This window comes from Acanthochromis polyacanthus, chromosome 7 (genome assembly GCF_021347895.1).
Source record: "Acanthochromis polyacanthus isolate Apoly-LR-REF ecotype Palm Island chromosome 7, KAUST_Apoly_ChrSc, whole genome shotgun sequence".
Classification (NCBI taxonomy): domain Eukaryota; kingdom Metazoa; phylum Chordata; class Actinopteri; family Pomacentridae; genus Acanthochromis; species Acanthochromis polyacanthus.
The window spans coordinates 7,368,986-7,392,048 of record NC_067119.1 but is presented as its reverse complement, the minus strand read 5'-3'; the positions used below and the strand labels follow the sequence as shown (position 1 = coordinate 7,392,048).

The window sequence follows — 23,063 nt, the reverse complement described above, 5'->3', positions numbered from 1 at the left end:
CCCACAATTCTCACTGAAATCACTTGAAACTCACAAAAGTAACAATAAATAAAAATTTACTGAAAATTAAATAGGGCTGCTCAGTGGAGTAGTGGTTAGCACTTTCGCCTTGCAGCAAGAAGATCCCTGGTTCGACTCCCGGAGTGGGCCTGGGATCTTTCTGCATGGAGTTTGCATGTTCTCCCTGTGCATGTGTGGGTTTTCTCCGGGTACTCCGGCTTCCTCCCACAGTCCAAAAATATGCTGAGGTTAATTGAGTACTCTTAATTGTCCGTAGGTGTGAATGCGAGTGTGAGTGTTCGTCTGTGTATGTAGCCCTGTGACAGACTGGCGACCTGTCCAGGGTGTCCCCTGCCTTCGCCCGAGTCAGCTGGGATAGGCTCCAGCACCCTCCGTGACCCTAATGAGGATAAAGCGGTGTATAGAGGATGAATGGATGGATGAAAATTAAATAATCAAAATCAGCCATCACTTTTGAATTGTTGATTAACATAATTATTTAAAAAAACAAACTAATGAAATAGGGCTGGACAAAAATGATGGTACCCATAACTTAATATTTTGTTGCACAACCTTTTGAGGCAATCACTGCAATTAAACGATTTCTGTATTTGTCAATGAGCGTTCTGCAGCTGTCAACAGGTATTTTGGCCCACTCCTCATGAGCAAACAGCTCCAGTTGTCTCAGGTTTGATGGGTGTCTTCTCCAAATGGCATGTTTCAGCTCCTTCCACATATGTTCAATGGGATTCAGATCTGGGCTCATAGAAGGCCACTTTAGAATAGTCCAACGCTTTTCTCTCAGCCATTCTTGGGTGTTTTTGGCTGTGTGTTTTGGATCGTTGTCCTGTTGGAAGACCCATGACCTGCGACTGAGACCAAGCTTTCTGACACTAGGCAGCACATTTCTCTCCAGAATGCCTTGATAGTCTTCAGATTTCATCGTACCTTGCACACTTTCAAGACACCCTGTGCCAGATGCAGCAAAGCAGCCCCAAAACATTACTGAGCCTCCTCCATGTTTCACCGTAGGGACAGTGTTCTTTTCTTCGTATGCTTGGTTTTTGAGTCTATGAACATAGAGTTGATGTGCCTTACCAAAAAGCTCCAGTTTGGTCTCATCTGTCCAAAGGACATTCTCCCAGAAGCTTTGTGGCTTGTCAACATGCATTTTTGCAAATTCCAGTCTGGCTTTTTTATGAGTTTTTTTCAGCAGTGGTGTCCTCCTTGGTCGTCTCCCATGAAGTCCACTTTGGCTCAAACAACGACGAATGGTGCGATCTGACACTGATGTACCTTGGCCTTGGAGTTCACCTTTAATTTCTTTGGAGGTTGCTCTGGGCTCTTTGGATACAATTCCAACGATCCGTCTCTTCAATTTGTCATCAATTTTCCTCTTGCGGCCACGTCCAGGGAGGGTGGCTACTGTCCCGTGGGTCTTGAACTTCTGAATAATATGAGCCACTGTTGTCACAGGAACTTCAAGCTGTTTAGAGATGGTCTTATAGCCTTTACCTTTAAGATGTTTGTCTATCATTTTTTTTCGGATGTCCTGGGACAATTCTCTCCTTCGCTTTCTGTTGTCCATGTTCAGTGTGGTACACACCTTTTCACCAAACAGCAGGGTGACTACTTGTCTCCCTTTAAATAGGCAGACTGACTGATTATGAGTTTGGAAACACCTGTGATGTCAATTAAATGACACACCTGAGTTAATCATGTCACTCTGGTCAAATAGTTTTCAATCTTTTATAGAGGTACCATCATTTTTGTCCAGGCCTGTTTCATTAGTTTGTTTTTTTAAATAATTATGTTAATCAACAATTCAAAAGTAATGGCTGTTTTTGATTATTTAATTTTCAATAAATTTTTATTTATTGTTACTTTTGTGAGTTTCAAGTGATTTCAGTGAGAATTGTGGGTTTTTCCTTCTTTAACTGAGGGGTACCAACAATTTTGTCCACGTGTGTATGTGTAATAGCAGAAAAAAATAACTAAATTGTGGAAGGAATTATTGGAATTTTCTTCCTGAAGGTTTTGCAAATTTTCAGAAATTTGGGGAATGTTTTTTTGGCTGAATGTTTGGATTCTTTTCAGACAAAGAAAGAATTTTTTTTGGTGCCCGTAAATGAGGACAACAGGAGGGTTAAACTACCTTATTTTAGAGGCTCAGTGGGTCATTTTTTACCCTTAAGACACGGGGAGTGTACGGGATGTTAGGACAACATGAGGGTTAAGACAATAACAATCCAACTTTCTTACTTTTCTTCTTGTCTGTTGCCATCTTTTCTTCATCCACGCTTCCTCTTCCTCCTGGTTTTGTCTCCACTTCCCCTTTTCTTCCTCCTCTTGTATTTTCTCTTCTCCTCTTTCTCAGAGAGACCAACCTGAAGGTGAGACAGGCTCTTCCGGTAACAGGAGACCTGGGAGATGATATCGAGAAACTGGCAGACTTTAACGGTAGGACGGCTGCAGCACATCAATAAATACGAATTAAAATAAAAATCTGAGCTTTTGACTCCTGCAGTGAGGAGATCTGGTGACTGTGTTTTGCTGTGATGGAGGATTTTGCTGCAGAGTCGCTGCAAATCAATAGAAAGTTGTTCAGAGTGATGAAACAGAGAGTAGGATGACTCTGCCTTCATCTGAAGGGCACCAGGGGTCACTGAAGGGTGTGATGAGGATGAAAGCCATGTGATTATATGCTTTGACCTTCACACCCAGTCCAAAAACACGCTAAGGTTAATTGATGATTCTAAATTGTCCAAAGGTGTGAATGCAAGTGTGATTGTTTGTCTCTCTGTGTAGCCCTGTGACAGACCGGCACCTTCACCCTAAGTCGGCTGGATAGACTCCAGCCTCCCGTAAGACTAATGAGGATTAAGTGGTGTATAAACAATGGATGGATGGACTTGTTTGAACAGAGACGAGCTGCAGGAGGAGGACTGTACTGTTTATTCCGGTGTTTTAAGTGCATCTTCCAGAGTCCTGCCTACTGCAGCTTTACTTTGCATAGAATTCCTGTTTCTTTGAATTCGCAGTTGTAGTAAAACCATTTCCCAACTCAACCCTGAAATACTACAAAGAGAAGACTAAAGCTAAAAGTCTTACAACAGAATGAGTGCAAAAATGTTGTCATTAGGCTTAGATCCTTTATACACACTACCGTTCAGAAGTTTGGGGTCATCCAGGCAATTTCATGTTTTCCATGAAAACACACTTTTATCCATGTGCTAACATAACTGCACAAGGGGTTTCTAATCATCAATGAGCCTTTCAACACCATTAGCTAACACAATGTAGCATTAGAACACAGGAGTGATGATTGCTGGAAATGTTCCTCTGTACCCCTATGGAGATATTCCATTAAAAATCAGCCGTTTCCAGCTAGAATAGTCATTTACCACATTAACTATGTCTAGACTGGATTTATCATTCATTTAATATCATCTTCACTGAAAAGAATGGCTTTTCTTTTAAATGAGGATGTTTCTAAGTGACCCCAAACTTTTGAACGGTTGTGTCCATGCTGTAATTCTGCAGTTTAGTTGTCATTTTTTGTGTATCCTGAAAACTACTGTGTCTTGTTTCAAGGTGAGGTACGATGTGAACCCCCCAACAACCGACTCGACCGCTTCACGGGAACGCTGGCCTTCTCTGGACAGAAATATCCGCTGGACAACGAGAAGATCCTGCTGCGAGGCTGCACGCTGAGGAACACTGAGTGGTGCTTCGGACTGGTGCTGTTCGGAGGTCAGCCAGTCGTTTCATGCACATATTAATAAGAAACTACTATTAAACCTTGTTCATTTAAATCATTTGAAGTCTTTTTCTGTTTTGCAGGTCCAGAGACAAAACTGATGCAAAACTGTGGGAAGAGCACGTTCAAGAGGACGAGCATCGACCGTCTGATGAACGTTCTGGTCCTCTGTGTGAGTCCTGCACTCCGTTTGTTTGTTTATTCTGAAATCTGGCTTTCTTAGGGTGAAATCAGACGTGTGAATAATTGAGCTGTGCGTATTCAGCTCAGCTTATCATTAAGTTGTTGTTGTTGCACCGACAACAACAAACAGCTTCACGCCTAAATCAGGACATTAGATAAAATGAACTCATCAGACAGTTTCATTAAAATCCAATTCTGGTAATGCGTGACTGCAAATGATATGTTGGATATTCTCTGCAACAGCAATTATGGTTTGTTTGGAATAAAACTGCCGCAGGAGCTAAAGCAGTGGCAGCAGGATAGAAAGAGGACAAGTTGTTAATCTGCAAACACTCAGAAAATCAGCAAAATATCCAAAAAAATGACAGTCTTACATTTGAGCAATAGCTGGGAGGTTTGGTGTAGTAACACTAAGACAAATCAGGAAAATAACAAAAAAAAAGCTGTGATGTATTTGCAGTTGTATCAGAAACGTAAATATCATCTTGAATAATAGGCACAAGTCTTCACAGATATTGATGATTTAAGCTCCAGTCTGCTGTTTTGGGTGAAAAAATCTGAAGTATAGTCACAAAAAATGTTGAAGAGTTTGATTTTTAAAATGAAAAATGTGCTGTTTGCGTTTTTATTTGACAGTATGAGCCCATTCATAACATTTGTAGTAAAAACACACCTTCAACAGCAGCAGTTAACATTAATAATGAGCTGTTTTCTAGTGTGAATAAGTCTGTAGCTCTATTTGAAAGTCACCTGTGTCCTGTTTCTACTTGATTTCTCTCTGCTTGTAATTTTGGACAGTTTTTCACCAGTTTTTTTCTGTTTCTGCAGCATATTAGCTCTGCTTGTTTGACCTCCAGAAGCTCTGATTAGTGAGATGTCGCCTCTTTGTGCTCTCCCTGCAGATCTTTGGTTTCCTGGCCTGCATGTGCATCGTCCTGGCGATAGGAAACTACTTCTGGGAGCTGAACAAGGGCGCCCAGTTCACCGTCTTTCTGTCGACGTCGGACGGAAACAGCGCTGCTTTCTCCGCTTTTCTCACGTTCTGGTCCTACGTCATCATCCTCAACACTGTGGTGCCCATCTCTCTCTATGTCAGGTAGCATGTCCTGTCTTTGTATTTAATCACATACAAACCTGAGCAGTTGGTTTTAAAGTAAGCAGAAATATATCAGCCTTCATTTGCATCGACAGGCAAACTAGTTTTTTAGTCAGACCTTCGACTGATTTGATTGATTTTATTTGTTTATTACTCTTCTTAGAATTCATTCCATTTTTTCATTTCTCTATTTATTCACTTCCATTCAATGTATCATTAAATGCTTCATTTTTGTTATTTTCTTCTTGTGTTTTATCCTGTTTTGATCTCTACCTATATTTTAATGATAGTTATTTAATTTTTTTAAACTTATTTTGTCCTATTTTGTTCTGTTTAATCTCATCTGTCTGTTTCCTCAGTCCTTGTGTCTCTTTCATTTCTAACATATTGTTGGGGTTTGTTTGTTGATAGACATCTTTTTTACACTTCCTGTTTCCTGGCTTTAGCTGTAGACAAATGTTTGACAAAAGCAAGTTGCCAGGTATCTGTGTATTTCATCTGTGGCATCAGTGAGTGTTTTTGTGCTGTTCTTTTGCCCAATTGTGAACTAACTCGCATGTATAAATGAATTGTTTTATTGCATTTTTATTCCTTTTATCCATAAATCAGAACTTTGTCTTACATGTCGTTTGTATGAAAAGTGTTGTATGAATAGTCTGACTGATTGGTTGATTGATCTCTCCGCAGTGTGGAGATCATTCGGCTGGGGAACAGCTTCTACATCGACTGGGACAGGAAGATGTATTTCGCTCGTAACGACACCCCCGCCGAGGCTCGGACCACGACGCTGAACGAGGAGCTCGGACAGATCAAATACGTGTTCAGCGACAAAACTGGAACCCTCACCCAGAACATCATGACCTTCAACAAGTGCTCCATCAACGGCAAAACCTACGGTGAGATAGGGAAACCGTTTGTAGTTCCAGTTATATAACCGACCTCAGTGTGTCTGAATTCATCAGAGCCTTTGAGATAAGCGCCTCTTCAGGGTTTTTAGAACATGTTAACTGAGGAACTTGGACTTACTGAATGGATTAACTTCACGTCTGTTGGAGTTTAATGAATCATTTTCTTTGTCTCTGCAGGAGATGTGTTCGACTACACGGGCCAAAGACTAGAAATTACTGATGTGAGTTCAGAATTCAGATCCTCCAATGATAAAGGCTAAATAAGTTGCTTGTACAAAGAAGTGATTGGCAGATGCAGTACCTCCAAAGCATGGATTAAATTAGTTTTTTTCTAATTCACTGCTCGGTTGAGCTTGGATAATAGAGGAAAGCACTGCTGGTATTTAACCCTCCTGTTGTCCTGCGGGTCAAATTGACCCGTTTTTAAGTTTGAAAATGTGGGAAAAAAATCTATTTTCACAGTGAAAACTTCCACATTTTCAACATTTTTGGGAAATTTTTTAACATTTTTTTGGTGGGAAAAATTTTTTTTTAAAAAGAAATGTTGCTTTAAGAACTTTAAGATTTTTTTTCCTGAATGTACTTAAAGAATAAATAAGAACTTTTACCGATATGTATGTATATATATATATATATATATATATATATATATGGAATACCTTTAGATATTTTTAAGATTTTTTTGAAGATTTTTTATTCATTTTTTTTTCAATTCGATTTTTTTCTTGCCAAATTTGGGGATGTTTCTTTTTTAAATAAAATCTTTAAGGGAAACTTGTAAAGAATTTTCTTCCTGAAGATTTTGCTAATTTTTTAAAAATTTGAGGAATTTTTTTTTTGCTGAATTTTTGGATTTTTTTCAGACGAGGGAACAATATCTTTGGTGCCTGTAAATGAGGACAACAGGAGGGTTAACAGACCACAAATCCTGGTGTTCGAGCCAAAAGTTAAAGTGTCATCCATCCTTCTTGGCTCTTTTTCACTTAGCACTCACGTATTACCAATTATTGAACAAATAATCACTTGACTTTGTTAGCTTTCCCTTCAGATTACAACACTGTTCCTTTATATTCTAAAATCAGTGAATTCCTCCAACTCTGCCAATGTTTAAACTAGAAATCAGGCCTCATTTAACAGATTTCCCCATGTTGCTAATGAATTAAAAGACATAAATGGAAAAAAACTTTCCTTTTCTACACGCTATGCTTATTTTACCGCTGCACGCTTAAAAGACTCGCTGCAGAATCCCGTTGTGTAGAATTCATCAGACCAACCAACTCCCAAATACCTTTCCTCCCTTCACGCCCCGCTCCTTTCTCTCCAGCACACGGAAACGGTGGACTTCTCCTTCAACCCGCTGGCCGACCCTCGCTTCATGTTCCACGATCACGCCCTGGTGGAGGCGGTGAAGCTGGAGAACCCGGAGGTCCACGCGTTCTTCAGGCTGCTGGCGCTCTGCCACACCGTCATGGCCGAGGAGAAGAAGGAAGGTGAGGAGAGGTCGAGTGTTTCAGTGTGTGATTAAAACACCGTGGGTTTGAAAGGCATGCTGTCTTTAAAACACTCCCCTAAATCGTTGTTTATCAGAGGTAGATCTGTAAAAACAGGAGGGATCGTCCGATTTTTTCCAATTTTATGATGGTTTATTGAACCTATCGTGTGTTTAAATCATTTCTAGACCATGACAAGTTGTTTTGATCATAAAGTAAAATACTAGATTGCTCATTGTTCTTTTCTGTCTCATTTTTGTAATGTTTTGTTTTCTTCTCTTTTTTGTTGTTGTTTGTTTTTTTGTCTAACTTGTCGTTTGTCTCACGATTTGTTCATTTCGTGTTGCCTTTTTGTCTCGCTGGTGTTTTTTTGTCTATCTTTTTGTCACTTAGTTTCTTTTTTGACATTTTTTGTCTTGTTTGTGTCCATGTTTTTGTCACTTTTTTGTCTAATTTTTGTCTCTTTTTTGTTTTGCTTCATGTCTCGTTTTTGTAATATTTTGTCTTGCTTTTGCTGTTTTTTGTCTGACTTTTGTTGGTTGTCTCATGTTTTTGCCGTTTTGTTCCTTTTTTTGTCCCATTTTCTTTTTGTTTTCTGTCGTTTGTCTTTTTTGTCTCTTTTTTGGTTTTGTTTCCTGTCGTTTGTCTCATTTTGCGTCTCATTTTTGTTATATTTGATCTTGGTTTTGTTGTTTTTTGTGTGACTTTTGTCGTTTGTCTCAGGTTTTTGTTCATTTTGTGTTGCCTTTTTGTCTCGCTTGTGTTTTTTGTCAATTTTTTTGTCGCTATGTCACTTTATTGTCAGATTTTTTTGTTTCACGTCATTTGTCTCATTTTTGTCATTTTATGTCTCAGTTTTGTAATATTTTATAATAATTAGCTTCACCTAACATTGAAGCAATGTTGCTTTTACTCAACAACTCACAGAAGGATTCTTCTCCCTACGCTGACAAAAAACCCCAACCTTTTTCTGCTCCAGGTGAACTTTTCTATCAGGCCCAGTCTCCAGACGAAGGAGCTCTGGTCACAGCAGCCAGAAACTTCGGCTTCGTGTTCCGCTCTCGAACTCCAGACAGCATCTCCATCGTGGAAATGGGAAAACAGCGCAGCTACGAACTGCTGGCCATCCTGGACTTCAACAACGTCCGCAAGAGGATGTCCGTCATCGGTATGAAACCCGCTAGAAACGAAACAATTTTCACAAAACTGAATTTTTTTTCCTCGTCTCAAATGTGAAACGCACATCTGCTGACATGCATGTTTCTGTGTGTTTGTGTCTGACAGTGCGGAGTCCAGAGGGGAAACTGTCGCTCTACTGTAAAGGTGCAGATACGATCGTCTACGAGAGGCTGCATCAGTCCTGCAACAAACTGATGGACGAAACCACAGAACACCTCAATGTCAGTAACATTTCTCTGTCTGTGCATGTTTGTTCATTAGGCAGACAAACAGAGGAGATATTTAGGTTTTAGGCTCACTTATTCCTGCACTGATGCTTTTGTCACGAGCTAAGTGTGGATTTTATTCTATGTATGCATGCAAAGTTCCTCTTAAAGCACGTGTACTTCATCTACCTGTGAATATCTGACCTGGAAGCAGAAATAATTCAATTTTTATGCTTTGGTTTTGTAATAATAATGAGAATAAATATAATAGTGCAGCTTCTAAATCAATGACATGATCAGAAATAGCAGAGAAAAGTTCCTGAGATTAATTTTAATGTGCAAAAAATTTGTTGGAAGTGGATCGACAGGTTTTTTAAAAATGATCTCTGAAGGTATTTGATATATCAAGCTAAAATTTCAAGAACATCTTTATAAATAGTCATATTTTGTGCAATAAAAAAATCAAGCAATCCACTGAAATTGTTCCAAAAAATGGTAAAGGTTCAGGCCAGAAGACATTGGGCAACATTTGTGATAAACTATGTAAAAATATATTATTTAAAAAAAAAAAAAACCTGCAGTTCAATTGGAAGCCAACATAAAGAGGCCAACATGACGGCATAACGTCTGTGATGTCTCCAGATTATAAGGCTCTCGCTCTATTATTTATCTTACTGTCCAGAAATGCCAAACGGAGACCAAAACCAACAATGCTTCTCTATTTCTTGCCTGTGACTCTCAACTCTGAGCTTATTCGATCTTATTGAAGACATTAATCTTTAGAAACAAGTTAGAAATAGTTTTGTTATTGAAAAATGTTCATAATTTCCTGCAGCAAACCGGCCAGAACTGTGGAGTTGACCCAAGTTTACCTTCAAACCTTAAAAAATAAGCATTTGTTCAGAACATTTTCAGAAACAAATTTATACTCATTTAATGTACAATTAAAGAAAATATATTAGTGTCACTGTGGGGAAATTTTCAGTATTACTGCAGCAAGAATAGTGATAACAGTTAAGGAATATAGTACAAAAATATACAACAGCACTGCACATGTATCGGTGGTATTACACAGATTATTTAATGAAAAGAAGTACCGGGAGAAATGTAAATATTGTACAGATTATGTACGGATTTATCCTTAAGTAGAAAAATTTAGATTTAAGATGAACTGAAATTCTCCTGTTTATCATAAATGTTTTTCCCAGAGCATCACTGTGGCAAAATGACACGATTTAATAGTTTCTGGAGAACAGCGGAGAGGAATAAATGAGTGTATTTTCTCCTTCTCTTTTGAATTCTCATAAAATCTGTTTTTTATATCCTCCCTTTAGTTCTCTTCTTCCTTGTTTAGTTCTCGTTGCAGAGCAGAATCAGCTGATCATCTGCTGGTTTTCGGTTTGTCTTCTTTGCGTTTTACTGCCTCCGTCTCTGACTCTCCACAGCTGCTTCATGACTTGTGTTTATTGCATCAGTTTGCTTCTTTCCAGGGTGTGTGTTGGTGTTTTTATCTGTGCGAAGCTACAGAATGCAGGATTCCTCCTTATAAGTCTGTGCTGCTGATCGGCAGGAATTTGCAGGGGAGGGTCTGAGGACTTTGGCTCTGGCCTACAAGGACCTGGACGAGGAATACTTTGAGCAGTGGAAACAGCGCCACCATGAGGCCAGCACCACTCTGGACAACAGGGAGGACAAACTGGACCAGCTGTACGAGGAGATAGAGAAGGATCTGCTGGTAGGAAATGAAGCAAACAAGGAGCTCACACTGTTGAAATAAGATTTACTGATTTGAGTACAAAATGCTGATTTTGTATCTGACTTTGTGTGTCCAGCTGCTCGGAGCCACGGCCATAGAGGACAAGTTACAGGACGGAGTTCCTCAGACTATCGAGCAGCTGTCCAAAGCCGACATCAAAATCTGGGTTCTGACTGGCGACAAGCAAGGTACAGAAAGATGTGTGGCAGCTAGCTTGTATTTAAATAAACTATGTATAAGTAAATATAAAAATAGAAGTAGAAATATGTTTATTTCAACTTTGGTCCAAAGTTTTGGTCATAATTTGTTCTAAAATTGTTCAAGTTATCAGGGATTGTTTGCTTAACTTCAATCTTTTGATTTGCTCATTAAAAACTATGACTATTTAAATGGTATTTGTGATGTCTGACATGGATGTATTGAGTACTTTTTGAGATAAAAGCTGTCTAACAATACGCTAGTTTTTGTGGTAGCTGCTCAATCAGTTATGAAACTTCAACGAAAATAACTTTATTTTAATGTTGGAACCAAATATTTGATCTTAAAAGTGTTCTGTAGGGCTTTTCTGTGTTATTGTGATATACCACTTGTCGACTTCTCCTTTATTATTTTCTTTGTTAATGTGAGCTCAAACATGAGACTTTTCCATAATGACTTTGATTGTTTGTCATATTTGAACTCCCCTATGATCAGAGATTATTTGATCTATTTGTCCAATATTACAGATTCTGAATCAATAACATGATGAGAAAAAAGCTGTGAAAATTTCAGTGTTTTATCTTTAATATTTCCTTAGATATTGTTGTTCAAATAGCTTCAAGTTGATCAGGTAAAACGACAGATGTTTGTGTAGTAGGTGTGATTGTTGTATTCTCCATTTTTACTTTATGTCCAAAGATAACAACCATGGGGAAAAAGCTAGGGACCAAAACTGACATTTAAAAAACAAACTTGTATTCAATATTATATAAGTAACTTTGTGAAAAAAAATCTGCATCTTAAAAGAACATTTCCTATTTCAGTGACAGAAGTGTTGCACAAATATTGAACAAGCAAGAAAAAATACTGTTTAGATATGAAAAATACATGCTGAAGGTGGGATGACTTATTTTAATAAAGACTGGGACAGGAAAAGTTTAATGGGTTAGGGTTCATTTAATCAACTGATGTTGTTTGATTTCTGACGGATAAGTCCCAATAAGTTCACTTGTTGTCATGGTTACAGTGACGCCATGAGGCTATCTCACAGTGATGCAGAAACTATAAGCCGCATCACTGCCAAAATCTAATCAGTTGGTCCTTGTGTCATTTCTGACCTTCAATGAAAATTTCATCCAAATCTGTTAGTCTGTTTTCGTCTGCTAACAGACAGACAGACAGACAGACAGACAGACAGATGCTTATTGTCATACAACTCCGCCGTGTTCCTCGGTGAAGTAACAAGGATACTTTATTAATCCCGAGGGAAATTCAAGTAAAGGGTAAAGTATTAAATACATTGAAGTACAGACATCTTTAGTAAAAGTAAAGACAAGTTTGAACCGAAGTTTGAAAGTGGAAAATTAATTCAAATCAGAGAAAAGTCTACAGCTTGGTTTAAAAACTCCAGTTTGGTAAAATCTATGTTTTGAGGGGAGCTGATTCCAGCAGCATAATACTCCATGTCTGGTAGCATGTATATATGTGATGTATGTATGTATACATATATTCCCCCTTTTTTTTCTTTTCGTTTTTTTATTTTATTTTTCTTTTCTTTCTCTCTTTTCAGTTTACTTTTTATTCTTCAGTGTTATTTTTTGTTCTCTTTTATTAATACTACCTAATGGTGTTGCTATTGACTTATTTTATGATCACTGTACATTGTAAAGCTAAATAAATTTAAAAAAGTCTGGTAGCACTCACAGGACTTTAGTTTTTTGGTTGTGGTTGTGGTGATCTGTGCTCTGATGTCGATGATTCCCGTTTCAGAAACTGCAGAAAACATCGGTTATTCCTGCAACTTACTCCGGGAGGAAATGAATGAAGTCTTCATCGTCTCTGGAAACTCACACGAGGACGTCAAACAGGAGCTGAGGTCAGAGGAAGGTTTTTTTAATCGGTTTTTATCATCTGATTTTGAAATATTTCCATGCCTGCATCCATTTTTGTTCTTTTCTGTTGGAGCAGAAACGCACGGACCTCCATGAAACCAGACGCAGCAGAGAATTCAGTGTTTCTGCCAGAAAACGTTTTGGGTAAAAGTGTGAAAACGATCGCAGACGAGGTGGTTAACGGAGAATACGGTCTGGTTATCAACGGACACAGTCTGGTAGGGTACAAACATTCACAATACACACTCATCTGTTACTTACCTCGCTTATTTCCTGCTACAAACTCAAGGAGAGAAAATATGTTTGGATTTTGTATAAAAACCTCAAAAATGCAGATGGACTTCAAGGAATAAATAATCTTGTGTAAAATATTTGTGTTAAAAACAAGTTGTCACATTTATTAAAGATACTGTAGCTACAATTGAGAGCGTTTTCTTTTTTTCATGACATGTTTTGCTTTAAAAAACACTTTGATCAAACTTAAAACTTGGATTTCAAAGACAATGTAACCGTAAAGTTGTTAAAGTTGCGTTGATTTTCCACATTTGCATCACTAATTTGTGAATCCATCATAATTAACAAATGATAAAAGTATAAAAGTAACTAGTTGGAGCATTTTCATTAGTTTTTGCTAACTATTGCAAAAGAATAATGTCCAGTTTTTGTACATTATTTCCCATACTTCCTGTTTTAGCCGTATGGATGTCTGTACATGCTGATTGTGCACAATTGTAATCTCTTCATCTGTACCTAACTTTCCTCCAGGCGTACGCTCTGGAGCACAGCATGGAGCTGGACTTCCTGAAGACGGCCTGCATGTGTAAAGCGGTGATCTGCTGCAGGGTGACGCCTCTGCAGAAAGCCCAGGTGGTGGAGCTGGTGAAGAAGTACAAGCAGGCCGTCACTCTGGCCATCGGAGACGGAGCCAACGACGTCAGTATGATCAAAGGTACCAGCAGAGCTTATATCATCCACATGGTCAGAAACATGAATCCACAGATCACTCAGCGTGTTTTATCGGGCAGAAGAGTTGAATATTGCAGTTTAAAGTTGTAGGACAGCCTGAAAGCTCATCAGAAAACCTGTGACACAAATATTCCCCACAAAAATCAATCATTTTTAGTTTGAGAGCATCTTAAACACTCGTCTTCCTCCTTCAGCGGCTCATATAGGTGTTGGGATCTCTGGACAGGAGGGGACGCAGGCCGTCTTGTCCAGCGACTACTCCTTCGGCCAGTTCCGTTTTCTGCAGCGCCTCCTGCTGGTTCACGGCCGCTGGTCCTACCTGCGCATGTGCAAATTCCTGCGTTATTTCTTCTACAAGAACTTCACCTTCACCTTCATCCACTTCTGGTTCGCCTTCTTCTGCGGCTTCTCTGCTCAGGTGAGACGTGGAAGAAATGGAAGGAGGCTTATTCCTTTCCACACATTTTCTCTCGGACACTTCACATGGAGAATTTGTAGCACAGCTTCATACGTGTAAATGCAGTCCTTTTCTGTCATCTCTCTCTTTCTGTAACATGTTTTGTTCTGTTCTCTTCCTTCATGAAGAACACTTCATGAAGGAAGAATGGAACAGAAGCATGAGATGGAGAGCAGGAAATAAGCAGAAAATATGGAAATGCAAAAGAATTACATGTGCAAAAAAAATAGAAAATAAAAAAATGAAGTCTTAGACATCGTCAGTTACTTTTAATATTATTATTTACATTTATACAATACAGCATATGATGCACCTCCAGCCAAATAAATGAGCAAAATATGAAATGTAAAGAACACAAATTCTTTAAAAATATACTCAGAAATACAAAAAATAAAAAAAATGAAAAAGGATGATGAAAGACAGTAAATAAATTAAAGGAAAATAGATAATAAAAATAATTTATAAAGTAAAAATAAACAGATCCCTGCAGCAGCATACAGCGAGAAGGTTCAAGGTAATCTTTATTATCTCAGAGGGGCAATTTGTCTCCAAAACCTCACGACAGACAAAAAGATATGACACTAGGAAAACAAGAGATACAAAAAATTATAAACTCATCATCAATTTAAGACAAAAGAAATATGATGATGAAGTGAAATAAATGGGATAGTAATAAATATAATAATGTGTTGGAAAGTGCTGGAAAGATACTATAAAATTGAAAACTGGGTAATAAAAATAACGCAAAAATAATTCAGTAACTAGATAACAAATCTGATGATTCACCAATCTTACAAACCATAGCTTTTGATAGCATTTGTACCTACAGTATGTTCAAAGGTGTCTGTTTAGTTTTTAAAAAATTAAGATATCCATAGCCGAGTCTTTTTTTTTCCTGTTCAACCTTTGGGTTCTTTTAGTTTTAGTTTACATAAAAAAAGCTTAATAAACTGAAATACTTAACCAGCTGATGGATTGGATCAGTGATTCCCAAATTTTCAGATGATTTCCAGACATAAAGTAACATTTTATGTGTATTATAGCCATACTTCTCACAAAAGATAAAAATAATACTTAAATTTAGAATAAAACCATGCAAAAAAAAAAAACAATATGGCATCAGTCTTCAGATTATTATTTTTTGATTGATTGACTGATTGTGTCTGCCGAAGGAAATATGAAGTGTGTGAATGTGTTGTGTCTAAAAATAACAATTTTTGAAGACGGTATTAAAAGATCTTTTTGACTTTTCAGACGGTGTACGATGAGTGGTTCATCACGCTCTACAATCTGGTGTATACAGCTCTACCTGTGCTGGGGATGAGTCTGTTTGAGCAGGTAATGGGATGTTTTTATGTATTTATGAGCCAGAAAATGACAAAGCCCTAAATCTGAGACTCAGTTTATTTGTCTCCCCCCGGTGGTCAGGATGTGAACGACGTGTGGAGCTTCCAGCACCCTCAGCTTTACGTTCCCGGTCAGCTCAACCTGTACTTCAGCAAAAAGGCCTTCTTTAAGTGCGCCCTCCACAGCTGCTACAGCTCCCTGGTGCTCTTCTTCATCCCCTACGCCGCCATGCACGACACGGTGAGGGACGACGGGAAGGACGTGGCCGACTACCAGTCCTTCGCCCTGCTCACCCAGACGTGTCTGCTGTTCGCCGTCACCATCCAGGTATCGGGAAGCTTCTCTTTTGGGTCACGTTTTGCATAAAATGTAATCAATATAGCTGATTTTTCAAAGCTTCTTCTTCCTCTCATTGTCTGCAGCTGGGCTTTGAGATGACGTACTGGACGGCGGTCAACGGCTTCTTTGTTCTGGGCAGTCTGGCCATGTACTTCGCCGTCACGTTCACCATGTACAGTAACGGGATGTTCCTCATGCTGCCCTCAGCCTTCCCCTTCATAGGTGAGCAGGAAGCGCAGCAGATCAGGCTGGTTTGGGCCGCAGTTCATGTTTTCTGTTTGTTAATGTCTGCTCATTCTTTTAGATATGGCTGAAGTAGGCAGAATAATTCAAATGAGGTCAAACCTGAAATTATTCATGAACCTAGCAAATTTTGACCTAAACTTACTTTTATTCAACCTGGAAATGACACAGGTGTTTCCCAAAAGATAAAAAGATGATGCACAAGAGGCATCATTGTGTAAAAAATAATTTCTAAAGGTTTTTTCTTTTAACATTTAAAGTAACTTTATGTTAAAATAATTGTGGGCTTAATAAACTGTGTCTCTTGTCTTGGGAAACAGGCGATTGGTTTACAACCAAACCAAATGTCCAAACTGACCTTTTCCTTACTAATACAGTTATTTTTCTACTCGGATACTTTGCCTTTCCATTTATAATAAATAAATAAATACGTAAACCTCCTTGTCAAGCAGTAGTATCTCTAATTTCAAGCAATATTCAACCCAAGCTCCTTTGTTTTTTCTTTCTTTCTTTCTTTCTTTCTTTCTTTCTTTGCCTCTTAACCATTCATTTTTAAAAAATCTTTCTCAAGGAAAACTCATCTGATTTGGACACCATGACTGCACTGACATTACTTTGCGCTTTTAGAATTTATAATTACCCCAATGTCTTAAAAAAAAAAAGAATAATTCAGTTTTTCTTTACAGCTACCATCTACTAATCCCTGTAAATGGTCATTAGAATTTAAACCAGTATTGACAGAATGTGTCTCATTTGCATAGTTTTCTTCATGGTTTCATAAGACAGAGAGTGAAGAAAGATTGTTTGATATCCAGAAATATTAGAATGATAGATTCTAGTGAAGATGGAAATATCTTTAACTGGGGAGTAGTAGTTCTCTCAAACAATAACAAATGGGAATATATTTCAAGAAGAAACTACATTATTGTCAATCTTGTTCATAAGGCACTTTGAATTTGCACTTATTACCCATTTTATGTTACGTATATGCAGTGATGAAAGCTGAGGTTAGATAGGTAGATGGATAAGTTAGCATAAAAGCGTCTCACAAGTATGAAAATACAACCTCACACATGTGCTTTTGAATGCAGGAACGGCCCGAAACTCTCTGAAACAGCCCAGCGTCTGGCTGACCATCGTCCTCACCTCCATCCTGTGTGTCCTTCCTGTGGTCACCTACAGATTCCTGTTGATTCAGCTCTGCCCCACCATCAACGACAAGGTACAACCGCCGTATCAGCACACTTTCTGGACATGAACTGATGTGAAAACCCTCACCTTTATTTTTCAGTTCTGGAAGTTTTTATGCTCTAACATGTTCCTTTATGAGTCGATCATTTTGTCCAGCATCCATAAATCTACTTAGAATCATTGGAAAACCCTGTTCAAACAACTAAAAATACCCTAAAACATTCTTAATTATTTCCAGGTGTGATGATAATCCAACTGTACAAACTGTGACTCTGTGTGAGAGCTCACCTGTCTGAGGGGAAGAACAGTTGAGTGTGACCTGCTGTTAGATTCTGATCCATCCTGTCTCCATGCAAGGGAACATTTATAATCATAGATAATTCATGAAGGGGATTAGCCTAGCCACGCTAGACCCCATGTTCTGAAGGCACAAGGGTCTAGGACCGCTCGACAGAGAGGGAGGCGGGCTAAAAGGTTGTCTATCAAATCCCTCTGCAGCAATTGGGTAGGTATACAACCAATCAACGCAATGAATAGGCTGACGTAGTTCCTAGAGCACCGGCGGATTGTGGCTAAGTCCCATTAGCTTCCCAACCAGCGGAGCCGCGGAGCCAACTGGTATATTAAGGATTTGCCATATCCCGTCGGCATAAGTCCAAATACGTCTTTCTTCTCAATGAAACACTTCAGTGCCGTCCTTTGTTTATCTTTCAAGTTGAATTTTAGCTTCAGATCTTTAAGGGCTGTGGCCAAAGCCCAGTCGAAAGATAACTGTTTATTGTGCACCGGTTGTTTCTGTCAGAATCGTCACGCCTCTGTCGTCACTTAGTTCCGCCCGCCTTCTGACTCTACACTTCATGGTGATTCGTCCGGCCAGTTTTAGGAGCATCCAGCCTCGAGCCTTATGGAGGGTAACTAGACCCTCCCTGGCAGAGAATTAAATTCGCTGCCGTGGGTTGTCTAGCGCGGCTAGGCTAGAAGGGGATGTTAAGATAAGTCTTCAAGCTTTCGTTTCTTGTCATGTTAAATGTTTTTCCAAGTGCATATGAATCTGTTTGCTTTGTCCTTCCAGCGTTTTAACTGTGTCTCCCCAAACTTCCAGGTGATGTTTAAGGTGCGACAGGCCAAAGCTTCGCCGCCTCCTCTTCCTCGACGGACTCGCATCCGTCGCACCAGCTCCAGACGTTCGGGCTACGCCTTCTCCCACAGTCAGGGCTACGGCGACCTGATGACATCGCGTCGGTTCCTACGGCGACCGGCCATATCAAGGTCTTCAGGCTTCACTCACGCGGGTCGAACCACCACAGGCTTCAGTCCGATGGGACGATCGGCCGGCTACAGCCCGACTGGACGCCCTCAGAACGCTAAAGTCCCGGACGTGGAGGTGACGTCACTGCAGATGTACAGAACTATCACAGATCCTGCTCTCTGACGGGCAGCAGACTGAATCTATGTTTGGAGGAAATCTGGGAGGAACAAGAACATGCACACCGGAGTTATTGAAGCTCCCGTTTGAACTTGTTTCCAGAGAACTTTCCATGAGCTGTCTCTCATCTGTCCAATACGAGGTTTGGAAACTTTTGCTCCACATTCTGACAACCAAAGGGAACTAAAGCAAAAAAAAAAAAAAAAGCTGCTTCTGATAAGTGGCTTTCTTTGGATCATGAGGGTTTGATGTGAAACATGCCTCATGCAGAGCAGCAGGTGAGAGGATGACGTCTTCAGGAACAGAAACAGGCGATTCTTGCTCAGTAGGAACCACAGGAGAGGAACAGAAGTGTCATCGTGTTTACAGGCGACCCAGACTTTGTGAACGCTGGGAGCCCAGATGCACAGCCGGGCTTAGTGCAGAGGAAACGACCAGCAAAGCCATGTGGCAGGAAATCTTTTAATTTTATACCTATGCCAGTCTTTTTTTAAGCATTTTATTTTCCTATCTTGAAAACTGTACAAGCAGTCGGCACTTTGGCAGCATCGACGGGGAGTGGGAGAATTTAAAATCTAGAAAATGTGGCTCACACTGCTCCCAGAAAATCTTCTTCACAGGAGCACTGATTGAAAAAATTATCGACCATTAAATTAATTGTTGGCTGGTTTAAATAGGTTTTAAGGGAAGAAAATGTCAAAATTCAATGGATATTTTCTAGTTTACTTCCTCCTCTATGACAGTAAAGTGAATATCTTTGGGTTGTGGACAAAGAAAGACATTTGAAGACATTGTTTTAGGCTTTGGAAAACACTTTTGACATTTTACAGAGCAAACAACTACTTAAAAAAAATCTATAAATTAATCAAAAATATTGATTAGTAGCGGTCCTATTCTTCACAGTGCCTTAGCAGCAGAAGAAAATTGCTTTTACCGCAGGATTTGAAAGATATTTGGACTTTTGTTGTTGCTTAGAGAATTTTATGAAACTTTAACGAATTTGGAAGAAATAAACAAATGTTGTTTTTGATTAATTTAAATGATAATCATTGATGCCACTGTGCAATGAAACATACCATATACTTTAAGGTTTATGGTTATAATGAAGTGTTTTGAAAAGAAATAAGCCATTAATTACAACAAACTCTCCCAGGTTAATATAACCCCCTTTTTTGAGGATGTAAATCTTTCTCTGATATTAGTTACTCATTATCAAATAGCGTCTGGATCCCAGTGTGTGGCTTTGGAAGATAAATTGCAAGATAAATCTGAGGAGCTCACAGAATGAAAACACATTTTCCTGCTAGAAGTTTGTTTTTGTTGCCATGAAATGCTGAATAGTTTTTCTTCTCCCAGCTTCTGAAAGCTGAGATTGAATCAAACTACTCCCAACAAAGAGACTCATGCAGCAAATAAAAAAGAAGCTGTAAACGGTTTCTTCGTGTTATTAGAACTAAAATACTGAAGAGACCCCCCCCCCAAAAAAAACAAAAAAAACAAAAACAAATGAAAATATGACCAACTTCTGAGTTATTTTGCATAAAATCTGTCTTTAGAAAAGCCACCACCGTTTATGTGGACGCTCTGTAATCCTGTGAGGAGTCAAACTGAGCAGGATAATTCAAAAGTCAACAGGTCATTTTAAGTGCAGAGAGTTAACTTTATCCATCCTTCCAGTGATGTACAGGGTGTCCCCTAAAGCCTAGACACATAGGCAAAAATACATATTTTCAGGAAATTACATTTATAACAACACTTTATTCAATATATTATTTTTTTAATATATTAAATTTAATATATATGAAAATTAATCAAATATATATTTAATATATTAGCCATATTTAATGTGTGGAGGCAAAAAAATCTAGTGAATAAGATTTCCTATGTGTCCAGACTTTAAGGACACCCCATACAACCAGCAGGACTGTAGGAGGATACCCAGAAAGGGATTTTTCACAACCTGGCAACCCATACGTTTTGCTTTCCAGGGTCTTATTCTAGATATCTCTCTTTATTGTCCATTAAAAAACCCATTAGTTCCAACAAATAAACTAATTATAAAGTACTGCTTTTTGCAAAGTCTTCTCTTGTCCTTTGCAGAGCAGCTTTACAGGAAAATGAATTTTCTTTTGAGTTGTTTTTCAAAGGGAGCACCTTAAAGTGGACGTATCCAGGCTGCAAAATACAGACAACATGATATTTATTTCATGCATTTCTATTTTTCTATCTCGTCATTGACATGAATCGTGTGTAAAATTAGGCTTTTATTGATAAATGATTCATGCGTGAAGGCGATTAATCACTAAATCACTTTAATTAAGCTGCATGCATGCAGTTCTTGCCATTATTGGTGAAGTGTGACGGTGCAATATCATAAATTTCACCCACTTTAGCTCAAAAGATAAGAAAAAAAGCTAGTTATCTTTATGCCAACTAAGAAATCTAACCCTTTATGGTGCTGAAAATCAGGCAGCAGTGACTACTTCTCAGTTTTTTCATTCTTAGTATTCAAATTCTTATTAATAGGAGTAATGATATATTGAAGCTAAATCAAGTGCTTCTATCATATCTGACCCCGAAAAGTGAAAAAATAATAACATTTCCAAAAACTCATGGTGTTGTTTTCACAGTGGATGCATTAATATTCTGTCTAGATCCCGTTTAGAAGGCAATTTGCTCAATCCTGGCACCAGAATGCGTCTTAAATGCAGCTTCAGTGAGCAGATTTTGCCTCTTCCCGAATGTATGATTTTGCCTGCAGCAGATATTAAACTGGCAAAGAGGAAAAATGCACATTTCCACCTCATTGAGACTTCTGTCTGAGGTGTTTGCTTTGGGAAAATCAACCACATCTGCCTGTGTTTGGGAGGTTCATCGTGCTGAACACACACTACAGAGCTAACAGGCTAATGCATTCAGGCGCACGTTTGGGTTCACATTTGTGTCCTTGAACGTCTATTTGAGCATCTTCAGTGCACAACAGGGCCTTAGAAACACCACTTAGAGCATTCCTGTAGACTTTCAATGATGCAAATCTTGTTCATTTTACCTCATTTCAACATCTGGTGCATAATGTTGTACTTGTAATGATTTAAAATCCCATGTATTTGCTTTTAGCTCACTACTGTACCGTATATTTGACAATCAGCGTGGTGGTTGTAATCGATCATTCAGTGGCTCTTTGTCTCCACATCTTTCACTCTCTAAAGAAAGAAAACACAGATGATGCCTTCGTGATTTATATGCAAACTAGAAATATAACGAGAAGCATGATGTTAAAAAATGAAGTTTTCTGCAGCTCAGTTTACGAAAGCTAACTTTTTTTTAAATATCGCCAAGTGGCATTTCAAACGTTTTGTAAATGTTCATATGACTGCTGTAGCTTTAAAAAACACTCCTAAGTGGCTTTATAGTTGCACAGTGATGATATTTAACATTATATTTTTACTTTTCCATGCCTCAAATAGGCAACTGATTGGTTTCCCACCTACTGTTGGCTTGAAATTGCTTAAAATGCCTGAAAACGTGTTGAATCGTATTTGTAGCTGAACATCTGATTGTTGCCCAGAATTGAATGTATTGACTCCTACCTGGTGTTGAACCAAAGAGTTTCTTTTAAGGATTTGTAAATTGTTGCTCACCAGACAGAATTTGATGCTGGAAGTCGGTGTGGTGAAGCTGGTTTATACCACTGACTTGATTATTTACTGTAAAATGTTCTTTATGGAAAATTTATGTGTGCAGAAGAAACATTTACTGCATGTTTCTGTAATTGGACTCTGCCCCAAGAGTTTTCTGTTTTTTATAATCAAGCTCAGAGCCAAGTGTTTGCAAGAAGGAACAATCTTATGCTGCAAAATTTGGTGAAAAGAGCCTTTATGTATCATCCAACAGAGCTTCATCTGCAGTATTAATGACTGAATCAAGAGTGGCCACAGTACATTAATGTACAGAGGGTTTTTTCCCAGTTTTTCTTTGGTACATAAAAAAATAAATTGCAGCAATAAATATAAATGTCTATATTTATCTTTATATTACACCTGTGCATCTCTAGCCTTGAAGACTGAAACTGTTGCAGGATTTTGAACCGTTTCTCAGACATGACAAAAAAAATCGAGTGACTTGTAGCACTGCCCTTCTGATTATCTTTTTGTATCATTTTGTACCTTAAAAACGTTTTTACTGCAATAAAAAAGGTCTAAAAGATCAACAGGTCTGTGCAGCTGTGGTTTTCTCATTAACATGAAGATGTGCTGTCGTTTTTTTTTTTACTTCTTTGTGCCGTTTTTCTGTTTTAGTCCAGCCTGAGTGCAGCACAATTCATAGAACCCACAAATAATTTCACTGCGGTTTGTGTGTAACGCAGGGCTGAGGTCGTTACTCCAAAAATGTCTGTGTATTACTCAGAATTTGAACTTATTACACC

General features: G+C 38.6%; 1 protein-coding gene across 2 annotated transcripts in view; it reads left to right on the top strand.

Annotated features, from left to right (window-relative positions):
* LOC110951822 (phospholipid-transporting ATPase ID-like) overlaps positions 1-22,847 on the top strand; it is a 68,055-nt gene extending 45,208 nt beyond the window's left edge. Inside the window, exons 9-28 of one of the 2 annotated variants that reach the window (XM_051951069.1) lie at positions 2,378-2,460; positions 3,595-3,753; positions 3,844-3,932; positions 4,846-5,039; positions 5,727-5,935; positions 6,125-6,168; positions 7,272-7,437; positions 8,417-8,605; positions 8,722-8,837; positions 10,393-10,557; positions 10,655-10,766; positions 12,547-12,652; positions 12,745-12,886; positions 13,434-13,617; positions 13,829-14,052; positions 15,346-15,429; positions 15,520-15,765; positions 15,861-15,999; positions 17,112-17,242; positions 18,314-22,847. In XM_051951069.1, coding sequence (XP_051807029.1) covers positions 2,378-2,460; positions 3,595-3,753; positions 3,844-3,932; positions 4,846-5,039; positions 5,727-5,935; positions 6,125-6,168; positions 7,272-7,437; positions 8,417-8,605; positions 8,722-8,837; positions 10,393-10,557; positions 10,655-10,766; positions 12,547-12,652; positions 12,745-12,886; positions 13,434-13,617; positions 13,829-14,052; positions 15,346-15,429; positions 15,520-15,765; positions 15,861-15,999; positions 17,112-17,242; positions 18,314-18,643 — 3,112 coding nt within the window. In that variant the 3' untranslated portion in view covers positions 18,644-22,847. Of the gene's footprint in view, positions 1-2,377; positions 2,461-3,594; positions 3,754-3,843; positions 3,933-4,845; positions 5,040-5,726; positions 5,936-6,124; positions 6,169-7,271; positions 7,438-8,416; positions 8,606-8,721; positions 8,838-10,392; positions 10,558-10,654; positions 10,767-12,546; positions 12,653-12,744; positions 12,887-13,433; positions 13,618-13,828; positions 14,053-15,345; positions 15,430-15,519; positions 15,766-15,860; positions 16,000-17,111; positions 17,243-18,013 lie in introns of both variants that reach the window. The other variant, XM_051951071.1, reaches the window with a different exon arrangement.
* The last annotated feature ends 216 nt before the right edge of the window (positions 22,848-23,063 follow it).